The 19,039-nt window shown below is 36.8% G+C and overlaps 1 protein-coding gene across 2 annotated transcripts in view; it reads left to right on the top strand.

The window, feature by feature from the left end:
- COG6 (component of oligomeric golgi complex 6) overlaps positions 1-19,039 on the top strand; it is a 59,525-nt gene that overhangs the window by 729 nt on the left and 39,757 nt on the right. For both annotated transcript variants that reach the window (XM_005240263.4, XM_027790681.2), the window contains exons 2-5: positions 75-218; positions 580-651; positions 4,296-4,354; positions 17,495-17,606. In XM_005240263.4, coding sequence (XP_005240320.2) covers positions 75-218; positions 580-651; positions 4,296-4,354; positions 17,495-17,606 — 387 coding nt within the window. The remainder of the gene's footprint in view (positions 1-74; positions 219-579; positions 652-4,295; positions 4,355-17,494; positions 17,607-19,039) is intronic.

The following is a 19,039-nucleotide window of genomic DNA, read 5'->3' as shown; positions in this document are numbered from 1 at the left end:
TTGGGATGGTTACATGCTGTGTAACCTGCTTCTTAGTAACTTTATGGGAAGTTAAAGTGTTTTTCATTTTCTAGGAAATGCTGGAAGCACTGAAGGCTCTGTCAACCTTTTTTGTCGAAAATAGTTTGCGCACCCGAAGAAACTTGCGTGGAGACATTGAACGACGAAGCTTAGCCATAAATGAAGAATTTGTCCACATATTCAAGCAAGTTAAAGAGGTAGCACTTTTACAGTGTGACTAGCAATCTTGCAAGTGTACTGCTATGTAATTTAAAGTTTAAAAAAAGAAAAAAGGATTAAGAGTGTTTTTGACTTTCCAGGACAAATATACTTTTACAGTAATGGTTTTGTTTGTTTCGTTTGGTGCAAATTCTGCACAGAGAGAGTTGATGTTTCAAACAGATAAAAATGCCAAGTGAATGTTGATCTGTAGAGGTGCATTCAGGTCATTGGTTAACAGGGAACCAAGAGCAACTATGTTCTTTGCAACTTGGGCATGTCATTTTGGTGGGATGAATCTGGGCCTAGGCATGGCATTTCTGATTTAAAACACAGTTACTGTTATTTGAACTTACTTAGGAGCTTGAGAGTATAAACGAAGATGTGCAAGCGATGAGCAGCTGCTGTGAAGATATGTCTAGTCGTTTGAAGGTAATGAATAAACAGATGTGCTTTGTATGTGTTTCTTTTTGAGGTGCGACTGCTTTCTTGTAGAAGGATAAATAATTTTTTTGGAGGATTAACTGCAGTATTGAGATGTTTCCATAGTATGCATATGATGTTACTTTGGGATATTGGTTTATTTCTCCTTACTTATTTAGAAAATGTGCTGAGAGAGTAATTTTAATGTCTTCCAAATTGCAATTTATAATGCAGCAATATGCATATTTTGAGAATAGCACTGTGATATCCATTTATATGTGAGTGGAGAGAAAATACTTTATTAGGTTGGATGTGTGTGAGATTAAAGGGTTAATTACGTTTCTGTATTTCTGTTCAAAATTTGTGTGTCTTTCCCATTGAATAGATCTGTTATGTGTTCATGTAAATACCTCAAGTATAGTCATAAAGTATTTTGTAATCCAAAGAGGCAGACAAATCCAGTGTGCCATCTTCTTTCGGCAGGTTTTGTTTCATGACATTGTCTCAGAATACTGGTATGCAACAAAACCAATTTTGAATCTGCAATATTTTACAGGGGAAAAAAAAGTTGTGTTTTATAGTGCGTTACTAAGTCTGGTTTGGTTTTAATGTACAAGTTCAATATTCAACACAGTGATGAGTTTTTAAAAGATTTATGGATTCTGACGTGTAGATGTTTTGCCAAAACAAATCTGTTCTGAATACAACACATAAGGTACATTGTGCGAATCCTTCACTAAAAGATCTTGTGCAAACAGTTGCTTTTCCCACTCCTAATGTGTGTGTGGGGACATTAGATGTCCTACTTGGATGAATAGGTTTTGTTGTCATTATATGTAATCCCCATAAGAATGCTTGTAGTTTGATAAACTTGTTCCAAGCGGTGTGAGTACAGTGTAGCCCACTGTGGTGCTTAAATTTCAATTTTGGAAGGGAATGCGTAATGCACCTTGCACGTCTCGGATCTCTTTGAATGCTGTTGATGTGGATGAATTCCCTAGTGCAGTTCAGGAACTGTTTGATTAAACTCTTAGCTGTGTAAATGAGTCAAGTGTCCATGCAGATTTTTGCTCTTTTTTTTTTTGTCATTAGATCATAAAGTGTAGCTATCATCTGTGATCCCCCTGCCAGAGTAGAGCCACCCTGCAGTGATTTCTTTTTCTGTTAAAAGTCAGTAGGCAGTTTTGTTCTGGGCCCTACAGGAGGTTTCCTCTAGAGCCCTGTGGAACTCATAACTTGTTTCAATTTAATCTATGTTTTCTTTGTCTGTATGTAAGTTATTAAGCCCATGAACTAGCACTTAGTTGTCAAATACTCTGATATTTTATCTGCAATATCTGAAGACTTGCAAGCATCTGCTTAAACTTACCTGTTAAAAAGACTTGCAAGCATGTGCTCAAGCTGAATAAGAAGACCCATAAAGATTCTTGCCTTTTTTGTTTTGTAAGTATGTAATACCATCCAATCCAAGTAGCCAGATACTGTCAGATCTGATTTCAGGACAGTGACTTCATAAATGCAAGGACTGAAAGGGAAGGAAGGAGGCAAGTGCTGGAATGGAATAATGCAGGGTTGAAGGATAATGAAAGTTTTAATTGGTATACTGAGGTGGGGAGGAAGAGAGAAATATTTCTATTCGACATCTGCAAGAAACATCAAATATCAACTCTCATTTTTCTGGCATGTTTAATTTTTTTCTGCCAGTTACTTTGTTTTGGTTAGATGTAAGCTCTTACATTACGTACATACAATAATTACAGTAACTGGCATGTATTTTAATGCATATCAATGAAAACTATCTTCCTGGTGTATCTAGCTGTATCCAGAAAAACTGCTTTTCCTTCCTTTCTGCTGTCCTGCTATTAACATTCTTCTTGGCAATTCTTCTGTCTAAAAAGTAATAGAAAAGATGCAAATTTCTTCTTCTGAGGGTTTTTTTTTTTTTTGTTTGTTTATGAAAATCTGCAACTGTGAATGGTGGAGGAAAAAAAGTCTGGAATTAGTAGATTTTGATCCTGTTCAAGTCTAGTCTTTCGTTGTAATAGTCTTTTGGGTTTTTTTTATTAGGCTGAAGCACTGAAAATCAGTATCATTAAAAAAAAGGTTAAAATATAAATACATGTTAAAAAACCTAAGTATTATTTATATAAGATATAAAAAGCTTAAAGATACTTAATTTATTTTGGAACTACTAAATGCTCAGTAAATTCTGTTGAGTTTTTATTAAATTTGTGTGCTAATCCATAATGATTTCCTTTAGAAAATTCAGCAACTGGCACCTCAGTGGTGCTCGCTGTCTATATTCATAGAATCATAGAATGATTTGGGTTGGAAGGGACCCGAAAGATCATCTAGTTCTAAGCCCCCTGCCATGGAACAGTCATATATTAACGGAACAGCTCAGGCTCCCTCTGATGACTGAAATTGTACTTGAGTGATTGCAGTCCTACTTTCACCTTTCAAAGCATTCCTGTCCCTTGACTGCTTTTCCATTGTAACTAGTGTAGTGTGGCAGATGAAAAGGCTGAAATGGATCGGTGTACGTATGTAATTGCGTTAGACCTCAAGTTTCAAGACTGGCATCTTCATTTTGGCAAATGCTGTAATTTAGACCTATTACAGTCTTGAAATCATTCATGCAGATTATCTTTATAGCTGTTTCTACCTCTTTACTTTCAGTATTATGCCATACTGAATGCATTTTGATTTCAGGGTTTTGTTCTTGTTAAATCTTACTTTTCTGCCTAAATGGTCACTGGTGGTATCCAGTGGGAAACCAACAATTCCGGATGTCTTTTATCTTCTTGCTGAGTGATAAGTGTCAGAACTCCTTTAATTTCAGTCACAGCAATCCCTTTAGTCATGCACCTGCTGTCAGTACCAGAATGGTTTCTGCATGGATTCCCTTGCATTGTCATCACTGAACATTCAGGGCTGTGATTAACTTTGTGAGTGCATTGCTTTTAGCATCACGGAATCGTTTAGGTTGGAAAAGACCTTTAGGATCATATAGTCCAACTGTAAACCCAGGACTGCCAAGTCCACCACTAAACCATGTCCCTAAGCACTTCATCTACACGTCTTTTAAATATCTCCAGGGATGAGCCACTTGCCTGCACAGACTGTCCCAGTGCTTGATTACCCTTTTAGTGAAGACATTTTTCATAATTTTTTTGATACTTACAGCCCTGTAAGCTTCTCTGTAGACCTAAACTTGCATAGACCAGCAGAGTTATATTCATGTTGTCTAAAACGTCTGGATGGACACTGGTACTGGACAGTTCAGTCTGAAGGAACTTGTTTCCTTTTTCATTTTCATCAACAGCAAACAAGGTACAGTCAATGGACAAACAAAATAATCAGAACTATTTTGCATATTTATAATAATGTTATGGCATTAAATATAAATTAAAAATCAACAGTGTGTGAATGTAAATGTGTATAAAGATGAAAATATATATGGATAAGCATATTTATCGTGCCTGAAAATGGAGTTAATGAATACTTATTTCGAGAAGTCCTTTTGTTTCAAAGAGTACACTCTTTGAACTGCTTATAGTCAGAAAGCTTCAAAAGTATTATTTTAAAGATTGTGTAATACATTTGATGTATTTGTGTTTTTCACATGCTTAATGATTCTAATTGTGTTTTAGGCAGCAAAGGAACAAACCCAGGACTTGATAGTAAAAACCACAAAACTCCAGGCAGAAAAGTAGGTATACCACTGTTTATTTCTTGAAGACATGACAGTACTGGTGGAATTTTCTTCTAGGTCTGATTCTGCCACTCTTATTTTTGAATAATGACTTTGGGGTTTTTTGTATTTGTACTTTGTTTTTAACACTATCTTTATTTGTAGCTCAGTTGGAATAAAAATACTGAACTCATAGTTTTATTACTAGAGGATGCAGAAAGATAAAAACATGTGTTAGTGCTTGTTGCAATAAAAAATGTCCCTTTAGGGAAGAGAATCAGTTACAGTGTTACAGTGTGCTGAATATGGATGTGCTTTACCTAATGTCAGTGGATAGTGTAAGTTGTTTTGGTTTGTAACAGACACTGGCTTACTCAGTGTCTCATCAGTTTCGCAGGCCTCTTGTTGTTAATGCTTCATATCCAGTGGAAGTCACTCCGTTGTTCCGGGACTGTATGTAGTAACAAAGTTGGATTATAACCTACTCTGCCATATTTAAAGCTAGCTGCGAAATACATAAGTACTTGTTTAATGAGCCTGACACAGACCACTTTTTCCCTTGGTTCTCCAGCCTCTGGTGGAAGAAAAGATTTGTATTTTGCTGTTTTCAGTAGTTTTATTCATGGGAAGAGGATAACAGCCTACGACAGATTCAAGTAATCTTTATTATTTTTATGGCTAGGGTATCTGGTTTTACAGCTTTAGACTTTGTCAGTGTAGAAGAATGAATCTCCTTGCTTTATGATCTTTCTTCTGAAAATTATATGCAGTTCACTTGGAGATTAGAAATAATTATTTCCAGTGATAAGTTTCTAGTAGAAATTATGGCTTGTATATCTCTGGGTGTGCTTTCAAATTTAGTAGGTTCATGTTGTAGACTTCAGTAGGAAGTGGATTATGTCCTGTGACAGTCTGAATGTGAAGTTAAGAGTGTAATCTGTACATATATTAAATGCTGAGTGTGGAATAACTGCATAAACTACAACGCTGGTTGATAAAAAATGAAGGGTTTGGTGAAGTTACAGTTTTAAGTAAGTGAGCTGAACCCAAGTCTTAGAAATTTTTTTCTTTTAAATATGAGTATGTGAGGTAGTAGGACAGAGAAGTGGTCATATATTTTTGTAGTCTCAAGAAAAGTAAAGCTGCTGTGATTCGTAGTTTTGAAGCAGAATGGAACATGCTAAGACCAATCCCAAGTGTTGTATGTCTAATTGGCCTTAAATTCCGTTAAAAGAGATTATGCACACTGTACATTAATACTTCTACAATATAGTCCTTACTGACACAATAGTTTACTTAGAAGACTTTCTGCTAATTCCTTTGAGAGACAGAACATCCCCCTTGTATGAGGAGGAAGAAAGGTTTAAGAAGTAGCCTATCCTTTTAAGGTCTGCGTGACTTCAGAAGCACGTACATAGGAAAAAGTTTTCTTTTGAAAGGTTTTTTTTTAAGTATGCCATGAAGTAACCGCTAGCAGAAGCCAAATAATACTTGTGATTTTACAATAAGGTTATGGAAGACTTGTAGTGTCATTTATTAACAAAGTTAACTTTTTTTCTGGCTAAACTTACAAAAAAAATTAAGCAAAAGCAGCAATGGGAAGGCTGTTCCATTCCACTGGGGAAATTTTAGTCACCTTTTCTTTTAACTCATTAAATGACTGTTCTGATTCATCGCTTTGGTTTTCATTGGACACATGGAAGAGGCATTTGCTACCTAATGTTAGGGGTTTTTTGAAAAGCTGAAATCTTGCCTGCAGTCAGACAAAATAAAGGTCTTAAATTGCTGATTCCGTCAACTTAAGTAGCATTTCTTAGCCAACAAAGGAGTAAATGGTGAAACTGGGAGGGCATGGCTTCTCTGTCTTCTGAGGGTTGTCTTAAAATGAATGCTGTCTGATCAAAATGCAGAGATGAAAGCTGGACCAATTCAAAAAGGTTATAATTCAAACAATGACTTTAAAGCAAGAACGTTCAGTCTAGAGCAAGACAGTAATTGCTGAGCATAATCAATTCTGTAGCGTTCTTCCTATAAAAAATGTCCCTTTTCTTATTATGAAACACAGAAGTTGTCTTCAGATTTCATCGGTCCTAAGTTTTATTTCTGCTCTCTGCTGTCCTCCCAGCTGTTTATTTAATGATAGGCTTTTCCCAAGAAAACATGTTGGGTAGAAGCTACTTGAAGTTTAGGATAATGGGAATTTGTATTTGAATAGCACCAGTATAGTAGAGTGTTCTGTGTAATTTTTTAATTTAACATAAAAATATTTTTAAAAAAACAAATTCTGTTCTATGTACCAGAGTGTGTGTGAGTTAAGTTCTTAAATCAGTGCTGAGTAATGTATGTTTTTGAACATTACCCTGAAAAATAAGATTAGTTATGTTCTTCCTTTTCACATTAGTCATGTTCTTTTTCACAGTGATAGTTATTGAACATTTGGAAATAGCACAGATAATACATTCGGTCATTTTGCTGAACTAATTGTTTATACTGTCCTTGAAGAAAGGTATTTTGACTCTGCCTTTCTCACTAAGTACTACATTAAGTGCTCGTCTACTTTCACTTTTTTTTAGCCTTTTTAAAAAACAATTTCAGAAATCATTCTGATTTGTAGTAAATGGTTTGCTGTGATAGCTACTGGTCAAAAAAAAAGTCTTCTATTGTGATTAGTGTTTAACTGATTTTCTTCAACTGACCATGTTTTTGTATGAGGAAAATGTTATGATTTTGATTCAGTGTTCTAAAACTGAAGAGAGACAGTAAACTTTCAGGTGTATTTCATCCATTTATGGTATTTAGACTTTAAATTAGGTATTTAGACTTTAAAAAATATTTAATTTCTGTATTTGAAAATTTAGGGTAAATGGGCTGCTGTCTTCACTCAGTATGATGAAGATGGGAAGCTACTTAGGCGAATAATTGGATTTATATTTCACAGCTTTTTATTTACTTCCCTTCATGTTCTCAGAATATATGTTAGTTCTGACTTTGGTCGAAGATGTGCTTTTTTATAATAGTCTTAAGGCCATTTTCGGTAAATGACAGGTGTAACCTTTGGCTTGGGTAAACCTTCTTCATGCCTGGTCAGTTCTCATGGAAAGTAAATTTTGTCAAAATGTGTTATAATTAGTATGAAGTTTAAAGCAAACTGCAATTAAAAGAACAGAATGTTCACTCCAGAAGCAGAGAAAGAAAAGTCAATAGCCAAAGTCTTTTTGATTGGAATTGTAACTTTATTCCACTAGCTATACAAAGCAAATAAAGGAAAGATTGAAATAGTAAGTGAACTGTTTTCTTAGATTGCAAAGGTAAATATCTCTTCAGAAATTTTTCTCTATGTGGCATTTGAACCTGTGTAGTGGCTTTTGGTTTTCTTTCTTTCTTTCTTTCTTCTTTTTTTATAAATCAAAACCTGCATGATAGCAGTGAAGAATGGTTTCCTGAAGATGCAGAGTGGTCATGGGAACTTGAGTTTGAGGATGAATGTTTTAAGTAAGGGTGCTTGTTCATGCTTTCATCCTTGAATGTATTCTTTCTCTTCTGCAGTACTTGCAAAGGAATGGCTGTCTTAGTAGTTCTGTATAGGTACTAGGTTTCTTATACTAAGTAGTTTTTGCACTCTATTATCACCCATGTAATTAGATGTAGTTCACGACTATTTTTAATTTCCAAAGCTTCTTACCGGAACTCTTTGTTGGTCATCCTAGTTTCTCAGTTTCGTGGTTTGAAGGTGTAGTTGTCCACCTGCAGGTAATCCTGATGAGCTATTTGGGACTTCCTGTGTTGGTAGAATGTGCGATTTAAGATTTTTAGTTAAATAGTTGGAGTAGGAAATAAGACGTTTGTCTCGGATTTAATTTAAAACTTCCGCATTCTTGAGTTGTTGCTTTGCAGCATTGTTTTTCTTGTAACTTAGTTTTTGAACTTAAGACCTGATTTGGCATAAATGCTAAATAGAGTATGTTACTTAGATAACAAATTAAAAAAATAATCTTCCATTAATACAATTGCATTTTTATGTTTGTGATCATGTCAGAGTTGGTGCATTTCTTGGGTCAATTAAGTTGCTTGTTTGGCATTTACTTTTTCTGTAAAGACTAGTTAAAATTTCTGTACATTAGAAGGAGAACAGTTTTCCTTCATATTGTTTAAATTATGGAGTCTGCTTAATGTAGAAACTAGGTGTTTTTTTTCCTTTTCTCTCTTTAAAATTGAGACTTATCACAACTTAGTAAAGCCATATAGTGTGAAATAATGTAGTCCAAGCCATTCAAGCCATCTTGTCATAAGGTTAATTTATTGCTGTTCAGCAATACAGAGTCTTGAATAGAATACTTGTTTTAATGTATTTCATAGCAAACATTGGTAATAAAGAAAAATTGAGGTAGTTAATTTACTGAAGTGGATTTTTAACAATTCACAGAAATTGTGTGTGTTCACTAGATTTCTATACGTTTACTTGAGTATGCTAATATTGCTTTCAGGTTGCGTTAGGCTTTTTATGTATAGTCATGAGTTTGTTTTCAAATAACATGTGCATTTTAAAAGATGTGGGTTTGTTTATTGCCATTGCTAATAGGCTGGCAGAAAAAGGATCTTGCTCCTTGAAGTGAGATTTTAATAAAAGCTTCTGTGGTTGTCAGTTCTCTTGTGGCTGAGTTTAGTTCTTTTTTTCCTTTGAGTGAAGCTAAAAACCCACTTGCAACACTAAGCTGCTTCACTTTGCATTGGGAACAAGTGTTCTGGAGTTCAGTAGTTGCCGAACCAGAGAAATAACAGTTCAGTTCCAAAATACTGTATGCAGAATGCCAGAAGCCTGGCTTCATAGTAGTTTTACCAGCCAATTCATGGTAAGGTATTGTGCAAGACTGTATTTGAGGTTAGCCGCAAACGACAGTCGTGGATCTTAACGGTTGAAGAAAGAGAGCACTATGTTCAGCTCTGGGCCCCCCATCATTAGAAGGACATGGACCTTAGAAGGACATTAGGAGGGCTTACTGTTGCAGTGAGTGCAGAGGAGGGCCATGAAGATGATCAGAGGCCTGGAGCACCTCTCCTATGAAGAAAGGCTGAGAGAGCTGGGGTTGTTCAGCTTGCAGAAGAGAAGGCTCCAGGAAGACCTCGTTGCTGCCTTCCAGTAACTAAAGGGGGCCTAAAAGAAAGCTGGAGAGGTTTTTTTTACAAGGGCATGTAGTGGCAGGACATAGGGAAATGGATTTAAACTGAAAAGGGTAGATTTAAATTAGATATTAGGAAGAATTTCTTCACTGTGAAGGTGGTGAGGCACTGGCACAGGTTGCCCAGAGCAGCTGTGGATGCCCCATCCCTGGCGGTGCTCAAGACCAGGCTGGATGGGGCTTTGAGGAGCCTTATATAGCGGAAGGTGTCCCTGCCCATGGCAGGGGGGGTGGAACTAATGGTCTTTAAGGTCCCAAACCATTCTATGATCAATTCTCACAAAATTCAAGTGATTCTGTAAGTGTAGGTATATGATCAGGGAGATTACAGAAAGTAAGTTTGCAGAAATAGAAGATTGGTGAGAGTCAGAATTAGTTTTTTGGAAGCAAAGACGACCATACTCTAAAAACTGTATAAAAGAAGGAGAGTGGAAGTGGCTTGGATGGATATTTTTTGAGTCAGGCTCAAGTTTCAGAGCTCTCATTGAGGTTATGTTCTCGAACACCTTTACACGTTATCTTGTTTCATAAGCTTCTATTGTGTTCTTAAGCAGAGCAACATGTATGTTTTGATGTCAAGAGTCCTGATTAGTTATGTTGATTCTGGAAAAAAAGTTTCTGTATCACTAAGATTGTTTAACTTCTTAAAAATGCAATTAAATGTGATTCCCAAACATATCTTGGAATGCAGCAGTGTGTATATTAATTTAATTGAATTACATTCAGACTTGCTTTTTATTTAAATTCAACAGGTTTTTGGAGTTACTGTCACCTCTGTGCTCAATACAAGGTCAAAAGTCTTAGGAAAAGTGTTTCTTAGTGAACATCTGCTTCAGTAGTGCTGCACTACAGATCTCTCATGCTTGTCTCTTGGTGATGCTTTTTTTCCTTTTTTAAAAATAAATATCTTGCCATAATTAGTATGGAAATGATGCAGGAAGTTCAGCAGTATTTGTAGCAGGTTAGAGAGGTTTGCTTTCATCAGCCTACACTGAGAAAAGTGGTGATCTGGTGGTTTGCACTGATGAGATGTATTTCGTGTCTTGACCTTTTGAAACTTGTAATTACATTTATTCCTTTGAATATGCTTCGTGAGAAAAAGGAGAGGTTGCCTAAACTGAATTATAATTCAGTGTGGGGGAGGGTGAAGGCTTGAAATTCTGAGGCTGATTTTCCTTCCTGATTTGTGCCAATAAAAGCAAAAAGTATAGCTAACAGGGCGTAACACAGGAATCAAAACAGCTAGAGTGGATCTGAAGAAAAAAAAAAAATCTGATTTGTCACATTCTAACCATGACCAGCAGAGACAGCGCAAAGGCTTATATCCTGCCAACTTTTATACCTGGCTACCATGTACTCTGTTGAGGCATGAAGTACTCTTGGTCAATATGAAATGAAGCATGGTCTTTCAGGTTGAGAAGCATTCATCAGAAATGCAGAATCAGTTACATGATACCATTCCTGACTGACATTTGTCTAATCTGCTCTTAGAAGAAAAGCCCAGGAACAGAGAGCCCATGGTCTTCTGTGAAAATTTGTTACGGTTCTTTATTGTTTTCCCACTATCTGATTTAGTTCTCCTTTTGCTATTGCTTAAGCTGATTTGTTCTGATCTTATTCCAGGTGGATGTAGAGAACAGTATGTTACTGTCATGCCTTTGGCAATGTTTTTGAATTTGATGGCAAAGTCAAAGCTAGAGTAAGCAGGCCCCTTTCAAATATGTTTATATCCGATTGTATGAAAGGTATGCTGAAAATATTAGTCTGTTTGGTTTGACACTATGAACTAGCTCACTTCCACAAGAGGGAAAAGAATCTATAAACTGGAAATACGCTCCTTTTTAATTATACTCTCTTCACAAGTTAGATACTGTAGCTTGACCATTAACATGGATTTACCGAGGAGGTATATATATCACATGATTGTTGTGAAGTTTTGCATGTGAAAATTGCTTATCCAGGCTGTTCTGTAGATAGATACCAATGAAGTTTATAGGAAGCCTGATCAGTATGTAAGTAGAACATTACTGAATTCTATTAATTTATTTACAGCATATAAGCTTTTTTATTCTTGTGTTTAGTAATCAGTTTAACAAGATTTGAATAATTTCCGTGCAGTTAGTGTCCTCTGTTGCTTGACTTTTGATTTAGCTTTTTTGATTTTTACTTTTAGAGCAGAATGTTTTATATGGCTTATAGAATGTATTATAGGGCTGCAGCATTGCAGGCTAGCTGTCTTTAGACAGGGATTACAGATGGGAGAAACCTTCTGAGTTCAATTTGACTGTCCTGCTGCTATCATTTGCCTGATGGCTTTCATAAACTTATCAACTGTTCAAAAAACAACTAGTGAACTATTTTGGAATTTGTATGTGTTTCTGTTCTTGGAACACTTACTTCAAAAGCTTGTTCTTTCCGGTAAAAGCCTTTCCCTAATTTCCAACCTAATTCTTGGATATAAATTGGCTGGTTTTCTCATCTGTCCTTTATCTTAAGAGCTTCCTTCATCTCCTCTCATAAATTAGATTCTCCATTCCCAATGATCATCCTGCTAGCTCTGGTCTAATGGGAGTCCATTGTTCTTGAACACAGATGATCAGGATTGTGATCTGTTTTACAGATAAGGTCTCACTAAAGCCTTCTATAATATTACTACTATTTTTCCTGTGTCCTAGGAACGCTAGACAATTTACAATGATTTTCTGTGTTTTCCTATTTTTTAATTAAGGAGAAAATTGCCTAATTATATTCTAAGATGGAACTGGTCACTGAATACCTTCTCACAGTATTTCAGTTCTCCTTTAATGAAACGATGTGTTTGACAGGCAAAATGTAGAATAATAACATTTGTTCTCAGCATTTACAAATGCATTTTCGCACCTGGTACTTATTCCTAAGAATGGTTTCCTAACACTTACTTGTGTGTGGATGTTCTTGTTATATAGTCTTATATATTTGCCTTCCACAAAAACCATCACAGAAAAGTAGTTTTTCCAGCTGTGACTGAAAAGCATTTATACATGTCTGTTAAAGATGGTTGTTATTCCTTTATGAATTAGAAATACTCCATCTTTCTCAGGGTTTAAAAATGTGTTGACTACTCAGTACCACAAATTGAAAGTAATTTCAGAACGTGCTGCTATGACTTGTCCTAGTTAAAGGAAGCTAGCAGATTTTTATGCTGTATTAGGTGGCAAGATAAAACTAAACTTTGGAAAAGCCTGTTTATCCTCCACCTCATTTTTTGAGCTGTCTAGGTGATAATCCTAGCAAACAGTATGCATTTGTATTTGGTTCAAGGCAAAAGTGCATGAAGTGCATAGTTTTCCCAGCCTTTTGAGTTCTCTTGCAAAAGAATTCTGTCTCCCTGGTAACGACTAAAACTGGGGAAATTGCTCTTTGTTGGAGTCCCATTCCCCCGCCCTTGCTCCGAAGTCTACCAGCCCTTGGCACTTCCCCCTTTGCATCAGCGCAGTGTTCCCATGATCTGTTAGTTTTTTTCCTTTATGCAAGGATAACTCAGTAGAAGAAAAAAAAACCCAGCACTTTGGGATAACAGCACGGTGTGGCCTTTCCTCTGCCGTACAGCATTTTCTTAGAACACAATTTAGATATCACTATGTTTATAGAAAGGTGAATGGGTCTTGAAATGTCCAAGGGTCTGCACAGATACTGACTGCTGTGGGTTATCTGTAAGATGGCCTTACTCTAGCTGTTGTTGTTACCTGCATCGTAGTTTGCATAGCACTTATCGCAATGAAATAACTATAGAAAAATTAAGTGATATTTTAATCTATTTCCTTGCTTTAAGAAGATTGATTAAATTCTGGTTAAATATCTGTTAGCTTATGTCTGAGGAAATACATACATATATATATATTTTAAATTAAATACCTATGCGAATGTATTGGTCTCATCAATACTGTATACTGCCAGGTAGAAGTCAAGGGTATGTAGCGCCTACATGTTTTGTTCCTGATCCATCATCCAGGATATAGGATCTCTTTTTGATGCAGATTGATAACCAAGGCAACTTTCATAGCCAGCATGAACAGAGGTGGTTAACGTGGGTTTTGAAACAGAGTAGCTTGTTGAAATCCCACGTCCTTTGTAAAGGGCCCAAAAGATGTAGCTTTATCAAAATTCAGATGCATGCTTTTAGGTTTAGGATAGATGTTTTTCACCAGTTCTGTCTGAATCATTGCTTTGAGAAAGATAGATGAAACATGGCTGCCACCTTGAGGTTGTTATCTTGGTTTACATTGTGAAACTTTTAACTTGCCAGCATGCTAGAGTTTAATATATTGAGACTGTTTTTATAAAAAGTTAATTATTTGGGAGTGTGCAGAGTGGGTCAGTGGGCAGTTATGGCAGGTGTCAGCCAAAGACACAGCCAGGGATGGAAATGGCTTTAAAGCACGATATTTGATTGAACCCCGTTTGTAGCAGCAAAAAGGAACGGAGGGAGGACTGTGCACAGTGAGGACTTGCAGGTGGAGAGAGACAAACTAGTGAGATCTTCTGCCATTCTTTGTTTTTATAACTCCAGGAATGAAGGGGGCACAGAATGCTTTTTGTACAGTTCCTGGCTCTGGTCTTTGTTCTTTGGGAGTCTACAACCCTAACTCCAACAAATCTACAAAGCAAACTGAAGAAAACTGTTACTCCGATTATACTGCGCTTCTTAAGATCAGACTTCCCCCTGCCCCAGTATACATTCAAAAAAACCTGAGGAACAGGAGATAATAAATGGAAATCTTCTGTAAGAGTACTTAAAAGTTGATCCATTCAGGAGATACACAGGTTCAAAGAACAGAAAAAATTCTCAACATCCCATCTGCTCCTGTGTTTGTGGGAGTTCTTGTTTCAGTTGAAACCAAAGTCTTGGTTTTGCTTTCTCTAGCCTCTTTCCTACATTCCTTCTCTTCCCTAAAGGTAGGGATAATCCATTGTAAGTATTTTCAGCTTGGTGGTTTTATATTAAATTGAGATTCCCATCACAAGAGAAGAGACTCAGAGCAACTATTAAATTAATTCACTAAATTACATTGTCTGTTGTTTCAAGCAAATCCAGTGATGGTGATGTTGCTGCATTAGACTTCTTCTGTACGATGGTGTGAAACAGGAATGTCCTGTTGAAAGCACCATCATTAAGTGAAATTTTAAGTGTCCTTACCTGGTTTTGGTTTGAGTAGCTATGTCATATGCCCCTAGGTTTTTGCAGGGGGTTGAGAGGGGAGGGTCCTGATTTTTTTTATTGTTACTGTTACTTCTTGTAACTGACTATTGAAACGACCCCTTTTTATACCCAGAAGAGTTCTGAAGTGTAGTTTTCATGAGCGGTTTCATAGCAGCAGTGAGCTAACTAGTCATTGCCCCCTTGCCACTGGCAGCTCACAGTGCTGGCACACCGCTTAGTAGTACAGGGGATCTGCCTATACAGAACTTAGTACCTCACAGTCCCTTAGTGCAAGCCTGTAGTAAACTGAATTAGAGAATACATATAACCTCCGCCCCCCCCCCCCCCCCCCCCCCAAATAAATAAAGTAAAAGCTTAAAAGCTGCTGGGTTTTCCCTGCCAGATTTGTTCCCTGATCTAATTCATTACATGACACTATATAAACAACAGTTCTGGTACAGCGGAAGGGGCAGCACAGGGCAGGGGTGGCTGAGGCAACCTAAGCAGCATGGTTCAGGCATTGTTGCAATGATGGAACAGTGCTGCAGAGCAGAGCTGATCCATCTGTCATCTGTGTTGTGAGAATGACACAGTTATCATCAAAAAATCTCTCACAAGCCTAGTATTTAATTAAAAATACTCTTTTGTTAGTGTCCTCCTGTCTTGTTAATTCTTGTATGTTTTGTAGGCAGCTTCTCTTGGTATTTTGTCCTCCATCTCCAGCTGAAGTTACACCATGGCTTCCTCTCTTCAGATTTTATCACCTAATCATCCTGCTGAAAATGTACTGAATGTGTTCAAAATGGTATTCTTCTATTCTCCTTCCACTGTGTCGAGGGCTACGACACTTTCTGTGTCAGAAAAGCATTATCAGTGGAAAACAGTGCCAGGTCTGTTTAGGTTTGAAGATGGTCTTGCATGGCCTCGCCCCAATATGAAAGATCTAAAGTTATTAAAAAAGAAGATGGAGCAACTTCAGTCCCTTCAGAGCCATCACCTCACACGTCTCCCCTTTCTGCCCTCAGAGCCTTTTGGTACTTTCCATTCTCTCCTACCTCTTTCTCCCCATGACCCATTCCTTCTTCTAGAAGACTGACTCTACCTCCTTGCCAAACCATTGTGACACTTGTCAATCTCTTTCCTCTCTTCCAAATGCCTTTCTTTTCTTCCTGTACCTGCATTTTCTTGTTTCCAAGCTGTGTATGCACTCTTGAGCCCCTTCTTTTTAGACTTCTTCCCTATTCTTCCTCACTTACAGTGAACTACTACCAGATTGCTTGGAAAGTACTGTAATTTTTCTTGGATGCATCTGCTATCATTGCCTGTTTAGTTGGCTGAAATCATCCTCCGTCATTCTTGTTCCTTCTCTGAGAAACATTCAGCTTCATGGAGACCCTGAATTTGTAATTGTAGAATTTACTTATAGAAAATTAAACAGATTGATTTTAAGCATGGCAAAACTGTCGATGTAAAGGCAAAATAGCCATATTTGCATGGGACCTTGGGGAAACCTGACTTATAAATTAAGGATGTGATATTAAAGCATATGAGTTTTGGTTTTCCTTTTTCTTTAGGTGTTTTCTGTGTAATGTAAAGTACTGGGTTGCTTTCCTGTTTGATTTGCATAAATTTTACTCTTAAAACACTGTTGGATTTTATGTTTCCCTCCTTCTCACTGCACAGTGTCCTAGAGCACTGACAATTGCAAAACATTTAATCTTATCCCTAAAAGAATTTGTGGAACTGCAGAATGGGAAAGTTGTACGTTTCTACAGAAGGGAAGCCAGTTTTCTTCAGCAGAGTGAAGTCCAGACAATAGTTGGATAGTAGAGAAGGGGTAAATTAAATGAAAGCTTTTCAAGCTTTGATCTTGCAAGAAAATGTAATTATTGCAGTCAGTATTAGAAGTGTACTTGTCTGTCTTACCACTCTATAATAATAGTGTATTTACCTTGCAATAATTAGATTGGAAGCTGAAACGGTTGTAAAGTAATTGAGCCTTATTCTTCTACAAATAACTAATTAGGTCTTCTCAGTATCCTGAAAAAGTAGTCTTTATTTCCTGGAATGCTGTGTGCTCGAACCACAGTTTCAGCAATTTTTCTGTTGCTACAGGAATTCCAGTCCCTTCCTGTGGAATACAACTATGTTAATTTGGGTCCTGTGGTTGTAAGGTGTGTGACAAAATGTGTGCGAAAAGATGCTGCCCACAAGATGGCGTTTGCACCTTACGTCCCCGCTGCGTTTGTTTCAGGGAGGGCAATCAACAAGAGAGTGAGCCCTTACATTTCGATTGCTTGTGAGACTAGTAAGTTTGTATCCCAACTGTATTGTTAAAAAGAAAACCTGTTCTGCAGAAAAGTAGATTAGTAAGAAAAATGGTCATTTTCGTATTTTGGGTGCTACAGCTCTTTGTGTCTCTTGGAAAACGTGAACTGAAACCCCGTCCTTTCCTTGGTGAATTTGAAAGAAATAACTGCAAGCACTGCAACTGTACAAGCACAAAGTATCTGGATTAGATAACTTGTGATGCAAACACTAAAGGAATATATTTTTTAAAGAACCTACTAGTTTTCAAATTACTAACTTACCTTTGTATTATCTTTACTCATTAATCTGTGTAAGCTTAATGGAAAATGGTATGTGAGGATGCAACTCAAGTGTTTGATGGCAAGAATGTACTATTGGAATTTAATAACACCAATTTCTAATGCTGATTATATTTCCAAAAGTATGAATATGTAAAATAAGTCTGAAATAAGTATAAAAAGGTAATGTCCTCTTCACTCTGTTTTATTACAGTCAGAGACTAGAAATGAAAGCACAAGTTGCAGATGCGTTCATAGCAAAATTCCAACTGACACCAGATGAAATAAACCTGCTCCGAGGCACGAAAGATGAGCCAATTACTGAGGTAGCTCAATGAACATTAAAAGCTTTGCCCTGAACCAAAATGTAGAAGCGTCCTAGCTGAATTGTACACGAGATCTTATTATCAGTTTGTAATTTAATTTCTTATGGAGGAATGTACCTTTTAACATCATGGTGAATTTCTGATGTGTTTGAAATGTGTTATGAAAGATTTAAGTAACAAGAAAGAAAATCAACATTAAATTCTAGTTTGTGTAATGAGTGTTAAGGGCAAATGAGCTATCGTGTGGTTCTACACTTCAGAAAGCCTTTATGAAGTCTGAGTATTCAGTGAAGACGTTTTAAAATGTAATCACACTCAAACAAAGCAAATGAGGGATTTTCAGTGCTTCACTAATACGTAGTACTACCCATGTGCATGTGCATTTTGCATATGTGTGCATACAGGTATTCAGTGACTTGATCTAAGCTGAGTCTTTCCCTCATTATTTGGTTGACGAAGATATTGGGTGCTGATTCGCTTTTAGGCACCTTCCAAAACTAGTTTTTGAGTATGTTTATGGCTTGAATAAGAAGGCACATTGTTCTGCAGTTAAAGCAAACTGAGTAATGAGAGAATTGTGTATACTTAATAGATTTTTTTATTGTTGTAGTTGCATAGAATCTTCACCTAAATGTAGACTACCTGAGGCATACTATCTCGTTTCCACAGGCATCCAGTTTGCAGTTAAAGCATTATAAAAGATGTGGAACAGAGAACCATAAACAGTGCTAATGAGAGCATAAATGGAATGTGTTAAACGATTGTGCACTTGAGTAATTGCTGTATGCTTTTGTACTGACTATTACCATGAAAGAACATTCAGGTTTCAAAAACGCACATGTTGCAGGGACTGTGCCATTTGTTCAGTGCTTGGTTTGCAGCCGAATGAGGATTAGTCCTTTTGATACTTTGATCTGTATAAAAAATGTGCAGAAGTAACTGAGATATAATCATAGCTGGGCTACTGAAATGGCAGATTTCAGTAAAATCACATGTATGCTTTTCTCCTATGATAGAATCAACCGGCATGCTTAAAACATTTTTAGTCTTCTAAATTAGGCTTCTGTTTTGGCAATTTTTTAATGTTCTGTTGTGGGTTTTTTTCCGTGAAGGAAGAGTGATTTGGGTTTTTATAAACATGATCTTCAACACAGTTGATGCCAGGCAGTAGGACAGTGTCCTGCTTCGCTTAGAAAATGTATATTTTTTGTGACTTGAGCCAGAACGAAATTCTACTTTCCCGAGGCACACTGTTCCAGTCACAAAAGACAGAACAAACAGTTATATCTGAATTAGCTAGTCTCCTCCACGATATTTTAAAAATGAGAGATGTGTTTGAAATTGTTAGTGGATTTCCATTTGCTCTCTGAAAGAGTGACAAAATAACCTTTTTGGCCATAAGTCCAGGCCTTCTAGGTTTTTTTATTTTTTTC

The sequence above is a fragment of the Falco peregrinus genome, chromosome 4, assembly GCF_023634155.1.
Source record: "Falco peregrinus isolate bFalPer1 chromosome 4, bFalPer1.pri, whole genome shotgun sequence".
NCBI lineage: Eukaryota > Metazoa > Chordata > Aves > Falconiformes > Falconidae > Falco > Falco peregrinus.
The sequence above is the reverse complement of the archived record's forward strand: the minus strand, read 5'-3'. Positions and strand labels throughout refer to the sequence as shown.